Source organism: Rhinatrema bivittatum, chromosome 5 (genome assembly GCF_901001135.1).
Source record: "Rhinatrema bivittatum chromosome 5, aRhiBiv1.1, whole genome shotgun sequence".
NCBI classification, from domain to species: domain Eukaryota; kingdom Metazoa; phylum Chordata; class Amphibia; order Gymnophiona; family Rhinatrematidae; genus Rhinatrema; species Rhinatrema bivittatum.
The window spans coordinates 230,022,646-230,046,061 of NC_042619.1; the positions used below are offsets into that span (position 1 = coordinate 230,022,646).

The following is a 23,416-nucleotide window of genomic DNA, read 5'->3' on the forward strand; positions in this document are numbered from 1 at the left end:
AATATAACTTCATGCCTTCCACAGTCTTTTTGTACTTTTCTTTGTTTGTAAAAAACTTTTGAACAGAATACTTAATTTTATAAAAAATTATTTCTTTGACTTTGTCAGGAAGAAAATGAGAAAAAGAGTCACCATAAGGACCACTCAGATACTGAATCTACATCTTCTGATAAGTAAGTCAAATTAAAAGAGAGTACATCCCAAAGATTTAGTATGAGAAGATTTAATTGTTTTATTATTTTCACAGCTCGGGGAGAAGAAGAAAGGGACCTTTTAAAACAATCAAATTTGGGACCAATATTGACCTTTCAGATGACAAAAAGTAAGTTTCTAGGAATACAAATTGTCTTTTAGGAGCACAAATGATATTTTTATGTTCTTGTGAATACTTTTTTGTTTTGTTTTGGGTTTTTTAACTTTTTTTTAAATATCTAATGCTTTCTCTTTTCAAAAGCAACAGAGCCAATATGAAAAGTGGCTTTAGTGTTCACATTTTATAGTTTTTTTAATGGTTATAGGGGGCCATATCAATTAGGAGGACAAGAACTGGTAACTGCAATCAGCACAGAATACCTGAAAGTTGCCATTCAGTGTAATAAAGCAACAGGAAAAGCAAAAAGCATGCCTGAATGCATAAAGAAAGGTAGCAGCACCCAGAAAAAAGGAAGTAATATTGCCATGATATTATAAAATGAGCTTCTGATTTTAGGTGTTTATAAATTGTAATTCCTTTCTCATGCTGCTACATTATTCCAGAATGATTGGGATTATTTCCTCCTTCCAGCAGATGGGGGCAAATCATATGACTTTTTCTCACAGGACAAGCAGGATGGTTGTCCTCACAAATGGGTGACATCGAGGATGGAGCCCACCACGGAAAACTTCTGTCAAAGTTTAAACAGAACTTTGACTGGCCCCTACTGGGCATGCCCAGCAAGGCACTGACCCTGCAGCCAGCAGGGGTCTCCCTTCAGTCTTCTTTTTTCCGCGCAGCAGTTGCCACGCGGTGAAAGGAGCTCTCTAACCACGTTCCTGACAGGAATTTGGAAGTTAATTTCCTAAGAAAATTTGCCCCTCAGGGGTCTCCCTTCGACAAATTTTTAGTCATCTTACGGAACCCGGTAAGTTTTTTGCCTTTTTCCATCGACTACCGTCGATTTTGGCCCTTGAGGCCTGTTGGCACTTACCGATCCCCAGCCTAAATTTTGGCTTCAGGCCATGGCAACGGGGTTCCGCCGTTGTCCGGATTGTACCCGGACTATGTCCATCACAGACCCCCACAGGGTTTGTGTAATGTGTTTGGGTAGTGAGCATGATGTCCTGACTTGCACCAAATGTGCCTTAATGACACCCAAGGGTCGCAAAGCCAGGATGGAGAAGATGGGGCTCCTCTTCCATGCACCCACCCCAACGCCATCGATAGCATCGACGTCATCGGAACCGGCACCGTCGAAGTTGTACCATCATCATCAACCCTCCGGTGACCGTCCGCCATCGATCGCTTCTCGGCCGTCGACTCCCGTCCCTTCCCCGGATGGGCGAGGGGATCGGAAGGAAAAGCACCGCCATCGACGGCACAAGTCTCGGCCTGTCGAGGATCCACAGCCATCGACCTCTGCTCAAGCCGAGCCACCGACAAAGAAGCCGCGAACAGACCGGACACCCTCCACGTCTCGTTCGCCGGCATCGAGGAAACCCTCACCCTCCCGGGGTGCGGGGGCCGTGATCCCACCGGTTACGGTGGTCCCTCCGGCCCTGCCTCAGCCTCCCTCTCCCGTCGAGCCGGGTATGGTTACCCCTGGTCTCCGGGCAGAACTGGACCGGCTGGTCCAGGAGGCCATCGAGAAAGCGATGAAGAAATTGCAACCTCCATCGGCACCGTCTCCGGCACCGGTTCCAGTGCCGCCCCCGGCACCGGCTTCGCCACCGAGGAGGGAACCGACCACCGAGCCGTTGATACAAGCGCTAGCACCGCTACTGAGCCGCATGGAGGCGCTCATGACGGCCCTTCCATCGGTGATTCCAGTACCATCGACAACACCACCGTCTCCGACTGGATTTTCATCGGCAGGAGAAACACCGTTCCGGATTCCCCCTTCCGGGGTGGTTCCATCGGTGCCTTCTGGTATATCTCCACCGATATATCCTTCGGTTCCATCCATTCCACGCCAGGCACCGATTCCATCGGCAGCACCGAAGCCATCGATGCCATTTCTGGTTCCACCTACGGCACCGATTCCACCTCGGTTTCCATCGATGCCTTCAGAGCCTCAGCCAGGTCCATCAGGGCTACAAGCCCCACTTGATCCCTACGATACCTGGGGTGATGATGATGATACATCTTCTGACACAGATTTGCCTTCGCCACCATCTCCTACAGAGAGTAGAAAAAGATCTCCTCCTGAGGATCTATCTTTCATTAATTTTGTGAAAGAGATGTCAGAAGTTGTACCTTTTCAACTACAATCTGAAGCTGATGACAGACACCAGATGATGGAACTCCTTCAATTTCTGGATGCTCCAAAAATCATCGCTTCCATCCCTATACACCAGGTGTTTTGGATCTGCTCAAGAAAAACTGGGAATCTCCTTCATCAGTGTCCCCAGTTAACAAAAAAGCTGACTCCACCTACCTTGTCCAGTCAGCACCAGGTTTCCAAAAACCTCAACTGGATCATCGCTCTGTTGTGGTTGAGTCCGCGCAGAAGAAGGCCAAGCGTCTTAAGCCACACTCTTCTACCCCACCTACCAGGGACAACAAGTTCCTAGATAGTGTTGGACGGAAAGTCTATCATGGAGCTATGTTGATTTTACGCATAGCTTCATATCAACTTTACATGACTCAGTACAACAGAGCCATCCTTAAGCAGATGCAAGACTATGCTGACACGTTGCCAGACCAATACCAACCGCAGCTTCAAGCCCTTCTTCACAAGGGATTTGAGGCAGGGAAGCACGAGATTAGGACTGCCTACGACATATTCGATGCTTCCACAAAAGTTTCAGCCACAGCCATGTCAGCCAGACGTTGGGCTTGGTTAAAATCATCCAACCTTCGCCCAGAGGTTCAGGATCGTCTTGCTGATTTACCCTGCTTAGGCGATAATTTGTTTGGAGAGCAAATTCAGCAGATTGTGGCGGAGTTAAAAGACCACCATGAGACGTTGAAACAACTCTCATCTGTCCCACCTGAGCTGACCTCCAAGCAACCGCAAAAGAAAGACTCTAAGAAGTCATTCTTTCGACCACGCCGTTATTACCCTCCATCGGCCAGGCCTCGTCCAGCTCGATCCTCTACTAGGCCTCAGCCGCGTCAGCCTAGGAAACAAAGGCCTACTGTAGCCCCTCCTCCTGGGCCTGCGGCTGGCCTTTGACTCCCCTGTAGGGAACACATGCCAAACCCCTCTTCCGGACATCCCTGTAGGAGGTCGACTGTACCATTTTCTACAACCTTGGTTGCAGATCACCTCAGATCAGTGGGTGCTAACAATTATCGCACAGGGTTACCACCTCAACTTCATAACTCTTCCGGCAGACTCCCCGCCTCTTCAAGCGTGGAGTCTATCCACCCATTTGGCTCAATTACAACAGGAAGTATCCCTTCTTCTGCAATCAAATGCTATAGAACCCGTTCCTCCCTCTCAACGAGGCAAGGGATTCTATTCCAGATACTTCCTAATACCAAAGAAATCAGGGGGACTACGTCCCATTTTGGACCTTCGAGCCCTCAACAAATACCTTCAAAAAGAGAAGTTCAAAATGGTAACCCTAGGCGCGCTGCTCCCTCTGCTACAAAGAGGAGATTGGCTGTGCTCTCTCGACCTCAAGGACGCTTATACCCACATTGCGATCACACAATCCCATCGCAAATATCTGCGGTTTCTAGTAGGCCACGACCATTATCAATACCGTGTCCTCCCTTTCGGTCTAGCTTCTGCCCCACGAGTCTTTACCAAATGTCTCGTAGTGGTAGCAGCATTCCTAAGGAAGGAAGGTGTCCACGTCTACCCATACCTGGACGATTGGCTAATCAGGGCCTCCACCCAACAGATAGCTCAATCCTCCCTAAAATTGACAATTCAAACACTCCTTTCCTTAGGGTTTCTCGTCAATTACGAGAAATCTTGCTTAGTCCCGTCTCAAACCTTATCCTTCATTGGGGCAGACTTGGACACCTTACAGGCAAAGGCTTACCTTCCTCTTCAGAGGGTCCACACCCTAATGTCCCTGGCTCGCCAGCTCCAGTCTCAGAACACTGCCACGGCTCGCCAGTTCCTCATTCTCCTAGGGCACATGGCATCCTCGGTTCAAGTCACTCCCATGACCCGACTAGCCATGAGAGTAACACAATGGACTCTACGACACCAATGGATTCAAGCTTTTCAGCCTCTGTCCTCCATAGTCACAGTCACACAAGCGCTGCGCCTATCCTTAACCTGGTGGACGACTCAGGTCAACCTCCTTCAGGGCTTACCCTTTCTTCCACCGGATCCGCAAGTAATCCTAACCACCGACGCTTCTCACATCGGTTGGGGAGCCCATGTGGACAACTTTCAAACCCAAGGGTTATGGTCCAAAGAGGAAGCCGAACACCAGATCAATTTCCTGGAACTTCGAGCAATCCGCTATGCGCTCCGCACTTTCAAAGATCATCTCTTTCATCAGATAATCTTAATCCAGACGGACAACCAAGTGGCCATGTGGTACATAAACAAGCAGGGAGGCACAGGCTCCTTCCTTCTGTGTCAGGAAGCTGCGCAGATCTGGGTGGAAGCCCTCTCCCACTCCATGTACCTCAGGGCCACTTACCTGCCGGGAGTGGACAATGTATTGGCAGACCAGCTGAGCCGTGTCTTCCAACCACACGAGTGGTCACTCGATCCTCTGGTAGCGACCTCTCTGTTTCACAAGTGGGGTTCTCCCCGCATAGACCTCTTTGCGTCCCCTCAGAACCACAAAGTGGACGATTACTGCTCTCTCATTCGGAGCCAGCACTCTCGGCCGAGGGATGCATTCTCCCTCAAGTGGACAACCGGTCTGCTCTATGCATTCCCTCCACTCCCTCTTGTGTCAAAGACTCTCGTGAAGCTACGCCAGGACGGAGGAACCATGATCCTGATAGCACCTTACTGGCCACGCCAAGTATGGTTTCCAATACTCCAGGATCTCTCCATCCGCAGGCACATTCCTCTGGGAAAGGACCCGCATCTCCTCACTCAAAACGACGGATGCCTCCTCCATCCCAACCTCCAAGTCTTGTCCCTGACGGCATGGATGTTGAAAGGTTAGTCCTTCAGCCTTTCAACCTTTCAGATTCCGTTTCTCGGGTCCTGATAGCTTCACGAAAGCCTTCCACAAGAAAGTCTTACTCATACAAATGGAAAAGGTACACATCATGGTGCACTTCTCAGTCCCTTGATCCCCTTTCCTGTCCAATCTCCAAATTCTTGGACTATTTATGGCATCTCTCTGAATCAGGTCTTAAAACCTCTTCTATCAGAATGCATGTCAGTGCGGTAGCCGCCTTCCATAAGGGTATTGGGGGTAATCCTATTTCAGTACAACCCCTAGTAACACGCTTTCTTAAGGGCTTCCTCCATCTAAAGCCGCCCTTGCGTCCTCCGGCCCCATCTTGGGACCTTAACCTGGTTCTTGGTCGTCTTATGAAACCTCCTTTCGAACCTCTGCACTCCTGTGACTTTAAATATCTCACTTGGAAAGTGTTATTCCTTTTGGCTATTACTTCAGCTCGCAGGGTTAGTGAATTACAGGCCCTAGTTACCTATCCGCCTTACACTAAGCTCCTGCAGGACCGCGCGGTACTCCGCACTCACCCTAAATTTTTACCTAAGGTAGTTTCTGAGTTTCATATCAATCAATCCATCATACTACCTATCTTTTTTCCCAGGCCCCACTCCAACTCTGGAGAGCAGACCCTGCATACCCTAGACCAGTGGTTCTCAACCTTTTTTCGGCCGGGACACACCTGACAGATGGTTCTCATATGCGTGACACACTGAACATGTGACCGTCAAGGGGCAAAATGTAAATATACATTCTGCATCCTCAGGAATCCCCTCCACCCCCAAAAATGGGTGCAAAGCAGATCTAGGGCATTACCCTGTACAACTCGCCATACAAAAAAATATATTCTGGTTCTGATGACATCTCAGTAAAAGCAAAACAAACTCTCTTTACTGGCAGGCACAATACCCCTCCTTATGAAAAGACAGTAATTTACCACTACAAATATTTAACCAGGCCCTAAACACTAATACACCTCCTATTAGGAAAACAGAGTAAGCCAAGCTGCTATAGATAGATACCTACTTAGAAATAATTGTAAAACTATACTAATAAATGTTACAAAACAACTGATGAACAGAATAACATCCAACAATTAAAAACTCATAAAAATTATTAAAAATTGTCCAAATATCAATAAAATATTTCAAAACAGCAGACACATCACATAATACCCAATAATTAAAATGGCAGTCAATCAAGAAAAATAAACTTAAAAAGCCGCCTTTACTTACCCTCTCCAGCAACTCTCCTACTCCTTTCCCTTGCAGACCAATAGCACTCACCAGAAGCAGCAGTGGCTGCTGAAGCTCTGTCCTCACAGTCCTCTTCCTTAGGGCCCACAACCAGTCACAACCAGTCTCTGTCTCACACAGACCAGTATCTCCCTAACTAGTATCTCTTCCTCACACTCACACCAGTCACCTCACTGACCAGTCTGTCTCTCTCTCTCTCACACACACACACACCAGTCATCTTCCTGACCAGTCTGTCTCTCTCTCATAGAAACACACCACCTCTGACCAGTCTCTCTCTCAATCACATACAAATGTTCTTGCTCCCATTCTACCACAACCCACAAAGCTGCCACTCACGCACCCAGGCACCAATTCTACCTCACACACAAAAAACTGCCACTCACGCACCCAGGCACCCATTCTACCACACACACAAAAAGCTGCCACTCATGCACCCTGGCACCCATTCTACCACAACCCACAAAGCACTGCCACTCACGCACCCTGGCACCCATTCTACCACAACCCACAAAGCTGCCACTCATGCACCCATTGTACCACACACACACAAGCTCTCACTCATGCACCCAGGCACCCATTCTACCATACACACACACAAAGCTGCCACTCAGGCACCCATTCTACCACACACACACACACACAAAGCTGCACTCACACCCCCATTCTACCACACACACACACAAAGCTGCACTCACACCCCCATTCTACCACACACACACACCCCCATTCTACCACACACACACAAAGTTGCACCCAGGCACACATTCTACCACACACGGAGTTTCTTCTCATTGTTTTCCCCAATAAGCCTGGCCTCCGCTTATCAGCTGCCGCTGACCTGACTTCCGGGGGTGCGCAGGGAATCTCCGCTCTTCAGTCCCTCCGGCTTAGCCTCCAGCAGCGGCGCACAGGTCTCTTCGTTCTTGACTTCAGTCCCGCCGGCGGTGCACGGGTCTCTCCATTCTTCGGCGGCAGCGCACGGGCCTCTCCACTCTTCGTCGCCGGCGGCGGCACACAGTCCTCTTCACTCTTCGGCCGCCGGCGGCCAAGAAAGGAAGAATTCCCGGCGGCACGGGCCTTTCTTCTTCTCCCGCGCACCGCGTATCACTTCCTGTTCCGGGTCGGGGGGTGGAATGCAGGCGCGGGAAGAAAAAAATGCCAGCTGCGGATGCCACAGTTGTTTTTTGCAACCGCTGCCGTTCCCGCTGGGCTTGAACGTGCTGATAGCCCGGCGGCAACGGCAGCAGGGAAGAAAGAGCAGCGGGAGGGACCCGGGAGCCACGCGACACACCTGCCGGTGCTTGGCGACACACTGGTGTGTCGCGACGCACCGGTTGAGAACCGCTGCCCTAGACTGTAAACGAGCTCTAGCTTTTTACCTAGACCGTACAGTTTCCCATAGGAAGAGCACTCAATTATTCGTCTCTTTCCATCCTAATAAGTTGGGACAACCTGTGGGTAAGCAGGCTCTTTCTTCCTGGTTGGCGGACTGCATTTCTTTTTGCTATGAGCAAGCTGGGCATTCCTTTTCAAGACCGTGTTAAAGCACACTCTGTGAGGGCCATGGGCGACGTCAGTGGCACACCTTCGATCGGTGCCGCTTCCTGACATCTGCAAAGCTGCAACCTGGAGTTCTCTCCATACCTTTGCAGCCCATTATTGTTTGGACAAGGCTGGAAGACAGGACTCCATCTTCGGCCAGTCTGTCTTGGCGTAACCTTTTTCCAACCTGATGTACCAACACCCCTTCCACCTACCCGGTTGGGTGCGGATGCCCTTTCCAAATTTCTCCTCACTTATTGTGCCGGCTGCACACCGTTTGGGTACATTTGGTGCAAGTCGGGACATCCTCAGCTCGGTACTCACCCATTTGTGAGGACAACCATCCTGCTTGTCCTGTGAGAAAGCAAATGTTGCTTACCTGATGTAAACAGGTGTTCTCACAGGACAGCAGGATGTTAGTCCTCACGAAACCCGCCCGCCTCCCCGCGGTGTTGGGTTCGTTTTATTCTTACTTTCTAGGCACTGCCTGAAGCTTTGAAAATCAGACTGAAGGGAGACCCCTGCTGGCTGCAGGGTCAGTGCCTTGCTGGGCATGCCCAGTAGGGGCCAGTCAAAGTTCTGTTTAAACTTTGACAGAAGTTTTCCGTGGTGGGCTCCATCCTCGATGTCACCCATTTGTGAGGACTAACATCCTGCTGTCCTGTGAGAACACCTGTTACATCAGGTAAGCAACATTTGCTGTCTGACATCCACACTATTTACATGTGGTGCAGGACAGTTAAACTCAGTATTCTTTGCCTCCCACAATTGGAAAACATACTGATGATGGTGCTGCAGAAATTTCCATAACCGTTTTTATCTTTTCAGTTAAAATAGCTCAAATGAGAAGGGCAACTTTATTTGCAACATATATAGCTGTTTGTGGGCCAGGCACATGTCTGACAGCCCTGATGCTGATAGCTCCCAATGCCATTGATGATCTTGGTAGAGCTCAAATGGGAATCTATATTAAGGATTTAAAGCAAAAAGATAAGAGGAGAAGCTTCTTGAAAACTACTGTCTCCCCTTCTATTTCCTCTTTATATTTTTCTATCAAAAAATAGTTTTTTCCTGAGGGCTGAGGTAATCTAATGAAAGTGAATTTTGATTGACAGCAACTTCATATTAACTCTTCCCAAGAGAGTAAGTGTTAACGCAAGGTGCTGCTTTTAAGATTTAATAAGGTACCAATATCAGAGCTAAGGCACTTTTTTCCTCCATGTATAGCATAATAGATGATCCACATAAAATGGTGGCGTCATCCAGTGGCACCGATTTGGCCTTTACTCTCTCCTAGCCCAGAAACCTCTTTGTGTATGTGGAGTTCCCATACTAATGCTGCAGCATGCCTCTCCCTCAGTCTAATTTTATCCACTTCACAAATGGTCATGTTCTTTCTCCTCTCACATCAGCCACGAAAGAAAAAAAGAAAACAAGATCTGCAGAGGAAGATTTTAAGGACCCTGAAAAACATCTAATATCGTCTATGAAATCTTTTGTCAGAAAAGGGAACAGTCCCTTAAACCTTGTGAGAAATATCACCACTAAATGGCTTTGGCAGCCCAATATTTCCTGGGCCTTTGATGCTTAGGACTAGATCATGATAGTGTGACTTGCGGTCCCTGTGGCAAAATGTCTCTGGGGTAGTCTATTGAGATCTGAAGCTTGAAATATGAGCTTAAATGCTACTCAGAGCATAAAGGGTCTAAATATCATAGAAAGAGAGAAAGATCCCCATGGTGATCTCTGAGCCTGAAGATTCCAACTAAGTCATTAGCACAGAAGAGTCGAGGGACTTAAATCCCTTGTGCTGAGGCATCATAATGAGCAATGGTCATACAGCAATGGCATAGAAAAGTCCATGCCAATGACTGCGAACATACTTTGACAAGGCCATCAGCACTGAAGAATGGCTCAAAGGCAACTGTGCGGAGACCACATGATGAGTAGCACAAACACTTCTGCACATATGTTACATGACATTGAATCATCTGTGCCAAAAATGAATGGCACAGAAAAGAACTAATCATAAACATTCTATGATAGAAGTCTACAAAATCATGAAATGACTTGAACAAGTTAATGTATATTGGTTATTTACTCTGTCAGATAATAGAAGGACCAGGGGGTACTCCATGAGTTAGCAAGTAGCTCATTTAAAAACAAATCGAGAGAAAATTCTTTTTCACCCAGCACATAGTTAAGCTCTGGAATTCATTGCCAGAGAATGTGGTTAAGGTAGTTAGTGTAACTGGGTTTAAAAAAGGTTTGGATAAGTTCCTAGAGGATAAATCCACTGGGTAATTAATAAGCAATAGTAGCTTGTGATTTATCCAATGTTTGGGTAATTGCCAGGTACTTGTGACTTGGATAAGCCACTGTTGGAAATAGGATACTGGGCTTGATGGACCCCTGGTCTGACCCAGTATGGCATATCTTATGTTCTAAATAAATCATCCACTTCTATAAGTGCCAAGTTGTCACCACCTCCACTGGAGCAGGATATAATCCCTTCCAGGAACAGAAAGGAAGTTTCTTCAATTACCAAATTGTCATGCTTTTGTCCAAAAACTATAGACTAGTTAGAGAGAGTCCAATTTGGTGGTCAGAGATAAAGAATTTATTAAAGGGTAAAAGCCTAGAAAAAGCATTTTGGATTTTAGTCACCATAAATATGAGTCTTAACAGGTTGGGGAGCACATTGCCAACAAAACGTTGTTTGGTGTCAGTGGACAAGGCAAGAAGCCACTTGGTCAATCAACAGATTAAAAACCAGAGCAATAAAATTAGCATGCTTTCATTTATTTGCTTTATTTATTTTCAGCTCATTGTGCAGAGGAGAGCAGTGATAATATTTTGACAATTAGAGATGTGCATCGGTTTTTTTAATTGTTTCGGGCTTCATTTCGGGGTCCCCTCCTGCGTGAAATTTTGTTTTTCCCACATTTCAGGGGTTTTTTTGGGGGGGGGGCCCCACGATTTTCGGGTTAGTGTGCACTATCTGGAGTTAGCGGTGCACTAACCCAAAAAACACGTTTTTCCAAAATTTCGGTTCGTTCCCCAAAACCATACCGAATTAGGCAATTTCGTTGAAATTTCCTAATTCAGGAAAAACAAATGCACATCTCTGACAATGCAGCTCCAGTAGCATATCTGGGCAAACAGGATGGAACTCGAATTCAAGGAGTATCAGAGGAGACAAACCTCTTATTCTCTTGGACAGAAAGAAAGCTTTTATAGATTTTGGCACTACATATTGCAGGTCAAGTAAATGTACAAGCCAGTTTTCTAGGCAGAAATATTCTGGATCCAGGATGGATGGGCACTCAATCAGGGTCTTTCAAAAGATAGTAAATCGATGGGGGCACACCTCAGATGGCTCTTATGGCAACTCGCAAAAAAATTATTTTTATGTCAACGCTAAGAAACAGAAGTTAAGGGCTATATGCACTGATTCAGTCATGGCCAAAGCTGGATTTAATTTATCTATTCCCTCCATTACTATTGAAAGGTTGGACACTTAGAAAAATAAGGAAAGTTTCCAGGTCATTTTCATGACACCAAATTGGCCAAAGAAACTTTGGTATGCAGACCTAATGAGATTACAAATCAATCACCCTCTAAAGCAATCAGGTTCCTGAGGTCTTTTTATTCTATGGTCCAAATGTAACAAGACCTGTGTCCATTTTATCTTATGGCATAGCTCTCGAAAAGTCAAAATTACATTAAAAAGGTTATTCTTCCTCCATTATTTCTACTTGTTAAAAGCAAGAAAAAATTCAACATCAATAACATATGTGTATATGAAACATTTGTTTGAGAAACGTTGCAAAAATTGTTTAGAATCCCCTTGGGCAGCCAGGTATACTAAATATTTTAAATTACAAAAAGGTTTAGAGAAGAGTCTAGTATTAAATTCTTTAAATGTTTGTTGTAATGTTAAAGGTAGAATCAAAAGAAATTCTGTCGCAACCCATCAAAAGGTTACATAAGCCCGCTGGGGATAGAGAAATTCCTACAGTACCTGAATGTAAACCGGTGTGATATCTCAATTGAGATCGAATGTCGGTATATAAAAACAAATAAATAAATAAATCTCCCATTTTGAGCAATTTTGCCAACGTGAAATCTAAATTTGGTATTAAAAACACTTATATCAAAGTAATTTGAACCATGAAAGCATGCCATTATTATGGATCTTACATTAAAGACAGTCTTTCTGGTTGCAGTATTGTCAGCAAGGCATATTTCAGAGATTCAGGCACTTTTCTATAGGGATTCATTTTTAATCTTTACTCAGAGTTCAGTAACCAGCCAGTTCTTTCAATTTTACTGAAAGTGATCTCAAGTTTACATTTAAATCAGTCTATATCTCTACTGGTTTCTTCAAAGGAGGTATGTGAAGGGAAAAAATAAGTGTTTGAGGTATCTGGATGCACAATTTATTCTTATCAAAACATTTGGCAATAACAAATTCATTTTGGTAAATCAGATACATTTTTATTTGGAAGACCACACAAAGGTGAATCGGCATCAAAAGCAACCTTAAGATGGATTAAGGAAACTATATTTTCAACATACATATTAAAAGGGCGACAGGCTCCAGAAATTCAGAGCCTATTCAGCAAGAGTTTAGTCTTCCTTTTGGGCAGAATTGGTGGCTATATATCCTATAGACATTTGTAAAGCTGTGACATTGTCTTTACGGGTTTTTTTTATAAAACATTATAGATTGGATATTTTCGTTAAAGAGTACACTGCTTTTGGAGTAAGCATACTCAGAACGGGTTTAATATCCCACCCAGAATAATTGGGCTTTGGTACTTCCTAATTATTCTTGACTTATAACAGGATGATAAAGGGAGGAGAAATGTATACTTACCTAATAATTTCCTTCCTTTAGTCCTGTTACACCAGTCCAGAAACCCACCTGGGAAGGTAAAAGTTTATTGCAGATTTTGGTTAGGTAACGAGCACAGAAATGTAAAAACAAAAATTTGATTTGGTGTTACTAAAGTTTGTTTTTGAAAAATTCTTTAATTATAAATTTTAATATAAGGTTCATTTTTTAAAGTTTAATAAACTGCTTTGTTATGGGAATACTGGCTTTAACAGTCCTGCACCACACGTAAATAGTGATGTCACAGAAAATAAATGTGATCTGCCTCTGTCTGTTGGAAGTAGGAGATAAACCCAATTGTTCTGGACTGGTGTAGAATGATTAAAGGAAAGGAAATTATGAGGTAAGTATAAATTTCTCCATTAAAGTGTTTATTATTGTATACTCCATTTAAGTGTTTATTATTGTATACTTAGTTTTGTGCAGATTGAGGAGTCATTAGCGTGGAAAACACATAAAGGATAGGATTTAGGGTAGGCAACAGAGAGGGGTAAGAGTATTTGAGGAACTAGTGTGGTTCTGTTTAATAAACACCTAATTTATTTTTTCACATTGGAGGTGTTTTATCTGGGTTTATTAATTAAAACCTAGAATCAAAAGCCCTAATTATAAGTCATTAATGGATCCCAGCATGTATACTCGTTCAGTTTTGAAGAGCATAGTTTTATAATGGCATTGAGAGCATGGAAACAATTAAAAGGATAGCTTCCAATGTAGAATTCTACGATTTATCACATCCATGGTGCTTCTCGATGTACACAGCACTGTACAAAACTATATAAGAGACAGTTCCTTCTTGGTAGAGCTTATGGTCTAAAGAAAAATTTACAGGACAAAAGACTGGGAATTTAATATAAGAAAATGGTTAAAATCAATGTCTGTAAGTAGGATAATCGGGGGTTAGAATTTAAAAGCATCCTCCAAAAGTGGGTTTTTAGATTAGATTTAATAAGGCAAGAGATGACACGCCAGCCTAGGAAATCTATTCCAAGAACATGTTACAGCTAGGTCAAAAGCGCACAGACGGGAATTGACGGTAAAATAGAAGAGCATAGTTGAGTGGTGTTCACGTGGAGTTGTGTAGGGAGAGGTAGTGAGAAGCTACTTGCAGGTTAGTAAGAGGAGCTTGAACTATATGTGGAAATGGATATGGAACCAATGTAATGACTTGAGAAAAGTGGTTATGTAGGTGTAGCAACTTGTCTGAAAGAAGTCACAACTGAATTTTGGATAGATTGTAGTGGAGAGAGATGGTTCACTGGGAGACCTGTGAGGAACAGGTTGCATTAGTCTAAGCAGGAGTTGATGAGAGTACAAAAGGGTTCTGGTAGTGTGTTCAGAAAGGATAGTACAGATTTTGATGGTGACAGAGAGAGAAACAACACATTTTAGCAGTGGTTTGGATATGTGTAGAGAAGAAGAGAGAAGTCTCCAAGGAGACAGGCTGAGGGACTGGGAGGATTATAGTGTTTCCACAGAAATGGAGGGCAAAAGGCTTTGGGGGGGGGGGGGGGGGGGGGTGAGTGTAGATCAGCTCTGTTTTGGCCATGTTGAGTGTAAGATGGTAGTGGAGCATCCAGGCAGTGATGTCTGAACAAACAGGCTGACATTTGGGACTGATTCCTGATTAAACTTTCTGGTGTAGAAGGAATAAATCTGAGAATTATCGGCATAAAGATTGCATTGAAAGCCATGAGGGGAGGTCAGAGCACCAAGGGAAATAGTATATAAAGAGAAGAGAACAGGGCCCAGGACAGAACCCTGAAAGCATACCAATTGATAGTGCACTCTCCAGATGACACATTAAAAGTGCAAATGGAAGAGGTAAAAAGAGAACCAAGATAGGACAGAGTCCCGAAATCCAAATGAGGACAGAAAAGAATAGGTGGTGTCAAAATAGTAGTAGGTCAAAGAGGATAAGGATTGAGTAAAAGTCTTTGGCTTTAGCCATAAACAGTTCATTGGAGACTTTGGCAAGGGCTGTTCTGGTGGAGGGCAAAAACCAGATTGGAGTAGATCGAGGATGGCTTGCAAATGAAAGAAAGTGAAGACAGCAGTGGTGAACAGGGCATTCAACAAGTAGTTTAGAAGCAAAAGGAGTGAAATAGGTTGATAGTTAATGCAAGTAGGTTTCAGTGAGAATTTTTTGAGTAGTGTGATCACAGCATGTTTGAAGGTAACAGAAGCATTATAGCAATGAAAAAGTGATAAAGGTTAAGAACATGACAGATGGACTGCAAGGAAAGAGAACTAAAGAATTGAGTGGGATTGGGGTCAGGAGCAAGTAGTGAGTTTGAAGGAAGAGAGAAGATGGGCAGTTTTTCTTCCACTGTGGTTTCAGAAAAGAAGGAAGGAAGTAGAGCTGGGCCTGGTTGAAGGCTTGAGACTAAGTTTGTGAACCAAAATAGAGCAGGGTTTGCAATGCAGATCCTTCAGAGAGACTTAAGAAACTCAAAATATACTCTGAGGGAAAGAGTGGGATATGATAGACATTCAAATAGCTAGCAAGCTTCAGTCCAGTACACAGCATTTTCAGTTGGGAAAACTCAGTCAAGAGACCAGTAAATTGTGGGGGAGGGAGGAGAGTGACAGGTTGCCTAGAATGGGCAGCAGGAATGCTTGGCTGCTGTCCCCAGCTAACAACAAAGAATAAGGAATAACCACCTGTAGATGATCAAGGGCCTTTGATTTCAGCTTACCCCACGGCACCCCCAGCGCCGAACACGTGGCTGCCCCGCTCTCCAAACCGCCCTCTTCCTCCGCCTGCCTCACCGCACCGGAGCCAACCAGAGACCCACATCCACACAGCCAATCGGGGGACAGGCCCATTTGGCTTTAAAACTTCAACGTGGCAGCTAGGCGACGCACGACCGAACGGAGCGCGACGGTGCTCCCCGTCATGCAGCCCCAGCTGCTTACCGAGCTGTTTTCACCCTATCTAACCACAGCTGTCGTCGCTTTCACCATCCACGCTAAATCCTAAATCATCACAGACTTTCACCACCTCAAGCAACCCAGCGAATTCACCATCACAGTCTTTCATCAATTTTGAAGTCCAGTCTGAACTTTCTACTTCCTGTTACCCAGCCTCTACCACCTTTGTAACAAACCGCATAAGCTGTAACTTCACTACTTGTGCTGCAGTGACTCCCTGCCCTCCCTCGCTACAAAACCCCTCCCTCTTTCCAAATCCCACATGTGTCTTTACAACCATACCCCAGGACGTCACTGTCCTGCATTAACGCAAACCCCACCCAACACACGCCCTCACCCATCCTCCAAAAGCAAATCACTAGTCCCCATCATGATATCCTCCACCACATCACAATTTTTTAGGCCTAACAATAGCCATCACCCTTTTCAACTCCCAATCCATTAAAAAAAAAAGGCCACATACTTTATGACCTGCTCACTGAAACCAACCCTGACTTATGTGCAGTTACGGAAACGTGGCTAAAAAACACAGACTATGTTTTCCTAAACCAGCTGCCAACAAAAACCTACGACATCCTTTCTGTACCTAGGCCAAAGAAGAGAGGTGGAGGTCTACTCCTTGCAGCCAAGAAAGGCCTCGGCCTCAAACTCCAACCTCTACAACCCCCCCCCCCAAATTAGAAATAGCACTTTTCAAATCCAAAATCACTACAGATCTGCCTCGTCTATGCCCCCCCAGGCATAATTGAACACGACCCTTCCCCCATCATTGAATACCTCACTGACAACATCAAACCGAACTTCCCCACAATTAATATTAGGAGATTTCAATCTCCACGTAGAATGCCCCACCCTACCAACTCAGCCTGCGAGGTCCTGCTGGATACCCTCAGCCCTAGGTTTTAGTCAAATCATCAATGAACCCACACACAAAGCAGAGGTCACACGCTTGACCTCATCTTTGTTAATTCACAAATTTCTATACTTAACCCACTTGTAATTACCCCCCTGTACCATGGTCCGACCACTCCTAATCAATGTCAGTCTCACGTCATAACACCTACTCCCTCCCCACAGAATCACAGCAAGACCATCTCTTTCCACAAACCTTGTAAGACAGAGGATATCGCTCTAGCATTTGACAAAATAACAACCTTGGCATTGCTTTCCTGGAACAATCTCACACCACCAACATTGCGAATGAGTTTTTGCCCTATCATCCACAAGGAAATTCCCCTTACGCAAACTGAAAAAAGAAAAACCATAGTACACAAATGATCTAAAGATGATCAAAAACGACCTACGATCTAAAGAACGTGCATGGCGTAAACAACCATCTGCGACTCTCAAAGCCACATACATCAACGCCTCACATGCCTACCGGCAAGCCATCACCCAAGCCAAACGAAACTACTACACCAAAAAAAGTCCATGCCTATCAATTCAACGCAAACGCACTTTTCACCTTTGTCTCAGACCTCACAAACCCCGCTTCCACCCCTCTTAACGAGGACAATTCAAGCAACAGATGCCAGGGAACTAGCAATGTTTTTCAAGAATAAATTGACAACATCCTCACTAGTTTACCCACCAAGCCCTCCCCTAATCTCACCGCCATGCATTGACAACAAGAGCAAACTCAGAAATTTTCAACCCCATAACAATTGCCGAAATTGAAGCTTGTCTAAAGAGATGAAACCAGCATCCCACTTCCTATACACCATTCCCTCAAAACCTCCTCGCTATATCCATCCACCATTGCAAAATCCATTGCTGAACTCAACTGCTCCATCCAACACATGTAAGCATCCCAGACCCACTCAAACTGCTGTAGTTAGACCCCTCCTTAAAAAAACCAAACACTTGACCCCTCAGACCTAGCTAACTATAGAACCCATTTCCAACCTGCCTTTCATTTGAAAAATTTTGGAAAGAGTCGTTAACAAACAACTCTCCGATTTCCTAGAAGACTATAACATCCTCCACCCCTCACAATTTGGTTTCCGTAAAGCCTGCAATACAGAAACCCTACTACTATCAATGACAGATACCATCCTCAAAGGTATGGACCACGGAACCTCATACTTGCTCGCCCTCCTAGATATCTCGGCAGCTTTCGACACTGTCAATCATCAAATCCTAATGACCCGCCTGGCAGAAATAGGCATTGCTGACACCGCACTTTCATGGTTCTCTTCTTATCTTAACCACAGAAAATACGTAGTAAAAATTGACAGACACCAATCCTCACACATCCCAATCACACAAGGTGTGTCCCCCAAGGTTCATCTTTATCATCAACCCTATTCAACATATACCTCTTACCCCTCTGCCATTTGCTATCTGACTTAGGCCTCAAATTTTTCCTTTATCAGATAATGTGCAGATTCTTATCCCTATAACAAAATCCATTGATGATCCATGCATTTCTGGGAAGCTTGCCTCACCTCAATAAACATCAATGCTATCCAACCTACACCTAAGCTCTAAACACAGCAAAACTGACTACTCATCATTTCCACTCATCCTGACTACTCTCCCCACAACACACCACAGAACCAACTGCGCCACAACACAAATTACATCTGTAAGAGACCTGGGCGTCCTTATCGATCATCAACTAACTTTAAACCATACATCAAATCCCTCATAAAAGGAGATTTCCTGCAAACTAAATGTCCTCAGGAAACTCAAACCTCTGCTCCATACTAACGATTTCAGAACTGTAGTCCAGGCTACAATGCTTTCGAAACTGGACTATTGTAAACGCCGTTCTACTCTGCCTTCCTGCTACCACAATCAAGCCTCTTCAGATCCTCCAAAACTCCATGGCTAGAATCATAACAACAACAACGCAAAACAGAACACATTACCCCAATTTTAAAAGACCTGCACTGGCTGGCCTATCTCTCCATTCCTTCCGCTCACAATACAAAACACTGACCATTCTTCACTCCTCATTATACAAAACTCAATCCACCATGGTCTGGAAGAAATGCCTCGTTTCCGCACTTCGAACCGCCCCACAAGAAGTGCTCATGCACATTCCTTCCCTGAAGGCTGCGCATCTGTCCCTCACCAGGGAAAGGGCCTTCTCCATAGCTAGCACCTACCTCTGGAACTCCCTCCCCCCCCTCCCTCCGAATAGAGCCGTCACTCAAACAATTCAAAAAAGGAGTCAAAAACATTGCTCTTTAAGCAGGCATACCCTGACGCATTTATTGCGTAGACCTTTTACTAAGACTTTCCATGCCAGCCCTTTCCCACCGGCCTCTCCCCTTTCTTTGCGCCCCTACCCCATTTACTCTTCCTCCCTTTCCATTAGTGCCTCTTACCCCTCCCCCCTGGAAGTTTTCTAACGCATTTTTGTAACCCCTGCTTTCGCACACAATGCTAAAGATAAAGCTGTATAGTTTGTACAAAGTTACTATTCTCTTTATACCTTTTTTTTCTACCCTACCTATCAGTTCTTTCATGTTATTATATATAACCATATAATGTTTTTATGTTCTTATATATAACCATATAATGTTTTTTTTAACTATGATATGTTATTCTGTTCATTGTATTTTCCTCCTTTTCAGTTCAATGTAAGCCGGCATGATGTGCCTTACGAATGTCAGCAAAGAAAAGCCTATAAATAAATAAATAAATAATCAAGCTTGTATGGTTGACAGCTGGGAAATCTCTTTAATGCAAATGGTAGTAGTAAGGACAAGGAAAGGTGATAACCAGTTAGAATTGTGTAGGCAGAACAGACTGGGTGGGTCAAATGATTCTTATCGGCCAGCATCTACTGAACTGGTTTGCATTGTATTGTTAGTCCCTGATTGTCCTAGCTGCATTAGCTCATTACTGTCCTAGCAACAATAGCTCATTATTGAGAAGCAGTTACTAAGGATTTGCATAGTCTATCTTCTTGCATTAGCCAGATTTACAGTGGAGCAGAATATTTGTATGAAATGTGGAGTAGCCTAGTGGTTAGAGCAGTGGGACTATGAACCAGGAGAACCAGGGTTTGAGTCCTGCTGTCGCTCCTTGTGTCCTTGGGCAAGTCACTTTATCCTCCATTGCCTTGGGTACAAAGTTAGGGGGGTCATTTATCAAAGTGCTATATGGCGTTTTCACATGCGTTAAGGCATTTTCCGCATGAAAACACCTTTAAACGCATGCGAAAAGGCAAAAACGCATAGTACGATGCAAATTAGAAAAAGGGAGGAGTTTGGGGCAGGATTTGTGGCCAAGTGGGCTGGCTTCATAATTTGCGAACCCATATCGCACGGCTTACCTTTTCATTTGCGTAAAGCCATGCGATAGGGCTTTATCGTGCTATGCGATGTTTTTCGCAAATGCCGATTTTAGTAGTTTTTAAGCACCTGGAGATCCAGCCTACCTATCAGAGCCCTTCTACAACCACTGGGGGGGTTGTAGAAGGGCCCTGATAGCTAGGCTGGATCTCCAGCAGCTTAAAATGGTCTCCCCAGTGGTTGTACGTAGGAAATACAACAATTCTGGGCACTTATCACAAAGTGTGAAAAAGTTATCAGTTTGGCGCTAATACTTATGCGAAGCGCTAAGAGAGTGTACTTTGCGATAAACTGCCTAGTAACCATAAAACATGCCCCTTTTCTTATCGCATGCGATATTTAGTGCATTTTGATAAATCCAGGCCTTAGATTGTAAGCCTTCTGAGGATAGGGAAATACCTACAGTACCTGAACGTAATCCACTTTGAAGCACTGAAAAAAGTGCGAAGAGGAATATAAATAAATAAATGTGGATGTTTTCAGCCAGAGACCTAGTAACATTCTATATTTGAACGTCTAGAAGTTGAGAATGTGCATCATGTTTAGTCCCCTGAAAATCAGAATATGTAAACTTTAGCTGTGTACTCAAATACAGCAAAAATTGCTTACTTTATGTAAAGTGTGAGAGACAATCATACAACAGGGAGTCTAGAAAGAGAAATTAGCTACTATATTTCAGAGCAGAAATGGAATCTAACAAGTAACATTGGGGCCGGATTTAAAAGCCCTGCGCGCGTCGGCACGCACACAGCCCCGGGACGCGCGTAAGTCCCGGGCTTCGTAAAAGGAGCGGGGAGGGGGCGTGTCAGGGGGCAGTTCGGGGCGGGACCGGGGGTGTGGGTCGAGGCCTCGGGATCAGCCCCTGGGTCGGGTGATGGCACGCCAGCAGCCCGCTGGCGCGCACAGATTTACACCTGCTTTCGGCAGGCGTAAATCTGCCAACAAAAGTAGGGGGGGGGTTAGATAGGGCCGGGGGGGGGGGGGGGGGGGTTAGGGAGGGGAAGGTGCGGGGGGGTGGAAAGAAGTTCCCTCCGAGGCCGCTCCGATTTCGATATTCGATATTTCGGAGTGGCCTTGGGAGGGAACATGGCAGCGCGCGCCGAGCTTGGCGCGCGCAAGTTGCACAAATGTGCACCCCCTTGCGCACGCCGACCCCGGATTTTATAAGATACGTGTGGCTATGCGCGTATCTTATAAAATCCAGCGTACTTTTGTTCGCGCCTGGTGCGCGAACAAAAGTACGCACTCGCGTAAATTTATAAAATCTACCGATTATTTATAAGTATATATTTTAAAGTGGAATTTTTTAGATTGATATTGTGGTGAAGTTGCTTTCAAGAATTTCTAAGGAAATAATAGTCTTTTCTAATATCTAAACTATTTGGCCCTTCCTCTCTGGATTTTTTAGTTTTATTCTGTTTTGGTACAGGTGGAAATTGCAGCTTCAATGAACTGACCAAGTTACCTGCTTTTGCACGTGTTGTGTCAGCTGGAAACCTTCTAAGCCACGTTGGTCATACGATCCTTGGGATGAACACAGTCCAGTTATACATGAAAGTTCCAGGAAGCAGGACACCAGGTGAGTTCTTAGCTTTGTCACAGCTAAAGTAATAGACAAAAAAATTTAAAACAATGTTGGGAATTATTAGAAAGGGTATGGTGAATAAAACGGAAAATGTCATAATGCCTCTGTATCGCTCCATGGTGAGACCGCACCTTGAATACTGTGTACAATTCTGGTCGCCCGCATCTCAAAAAAGATATAGTTGCACTGGAGAAGGTACAGAGAAGGGCGACCGAAATGATAAAGGGAATGGAACAGCTCCCCTATGAGGAAAGACTAAAGAGGTTAGGAACTTTTCAGCTTGGAGAAGAGTCGGCTGAGGGGGGGATATGATAGAGGTGGTTTAAAATCATGAGAGGTCTAGACAGGTAATTGTGAATCGGTTATTTACTCTTTCAGATAATGGAAAGACTCGGGGGCACTCCATGAACTTAGCATGTGGCACATTTAAAACTAATCGGAGAAAGTTCTTTTTCACTCAACGCACAATTAAACTCTGGAATTTGTTGCCAGAGGATGTGGTTACTACAGTTAGTGTAGCTGGGTTTGTTTTGGATAAGTTCTCGGAGAAGTCCATTAACTGCTATTAATTAAGTTGACTAAGAAAATAGCCACTGCTATTACTAGCAACAGTAGCATGGAATAGACTTAGTTTTTGGGCACTTGCCAGGTTCTTATTGCCTGGATTGGCCACTGTTGGAAACAGGATGCTGGGCTTGATGGACCCTTGGTCTGACCTAGTATGGCATGTTCTTGTGTTCTAATGTGCTGGGGCTGTTGAGAGAAAAACAGAAAAAAAAAATCTATATCAGGGCTGGGAGAGGGGTGAGGACAGAATATGGAAGTGGGTGAAAGGAGGGGATTAATAAACTGGGAAAAGAATAAGGGGAATGGAGAGGGAGAGGGGTGATACTGGGAGTGAGAAGCTAGTAGGTTAGTGAAAGGTAGAAAAACTGAGGATTGGAGGGGGAAGGAGTGGGGAAATCTAGAGAGAAACATAGAAACATAGAAATGACGGCAGAAGAAGACCAAACGGCCCATCCAGTCTGCCCAGCAAGCTTCACATTTTTTTTCTCATACTTATCTGTTTCTCTTAGCTCTTTGGTTCTATTTCCCTTCCACCCCCACCATTAATGTAGAGAGCAGTGATGGAGCTGCAAGCAAGTGAAATATCAAGCTTGATTAGTTATGGGTAGTAGGGGAAGTAACCGCCCGCAATAAGCAAGCTAACAACCCATGCTTATTTGTTTTACCCAGACTGTGTTATTCAGCCCTTATTGGTTGTTTTCTTCTCCCCTGCCGTTGAAGCAGGGAGCTATGCTGGATATGCGTGAAGTATCAGTTTTTCTTCTCCCCTGCCGTTGAAGCAGGATATGCATTGAAAGTGAAGTATCAGGCTTATTTGGTTTGGGGTAGTAACCGCCGTAACAAGCCAGCTACTCCCCGCTTTGTGAGTGGCGAATCCTTTTTTCTTCTCCCCTGCCGTTGAAGCAGAGAGCTATGCTGGATATGCGTGAAGTATCAGTTTTTTCTTCTCCCCTGCCGTTGAAAGCAGAGAGCTATGCTGGATATGCATGAAGTATCAGTTTTTCTTCTTCTCCCCTGC

General features: G+C 44.8%; 1 protein-coding gene across 1 annotated transcript in view; it reads left to right on the forward strand.

Moving 5' to 3' along the window:
- The window catches only part of LOC115092515 (lysine-specific demethylase 6A-like), a 716,945-nt gene that overhangs the window by 626,663 nt on the left and 66,866 nt on the right, over positions 1-23,416 (forward strand). The window contains 4 exon segments of the mRNA XM_029603412.1: positions 109-173; positions 248-322; positions 21,676-21,691; positions 21,693-21,825. Coding sequence (XP_029459272.1) covers positions 109-173; positions 248-322; positions 21,676-21,691; positions 21,693-21,825 — 289 coding nt within the window.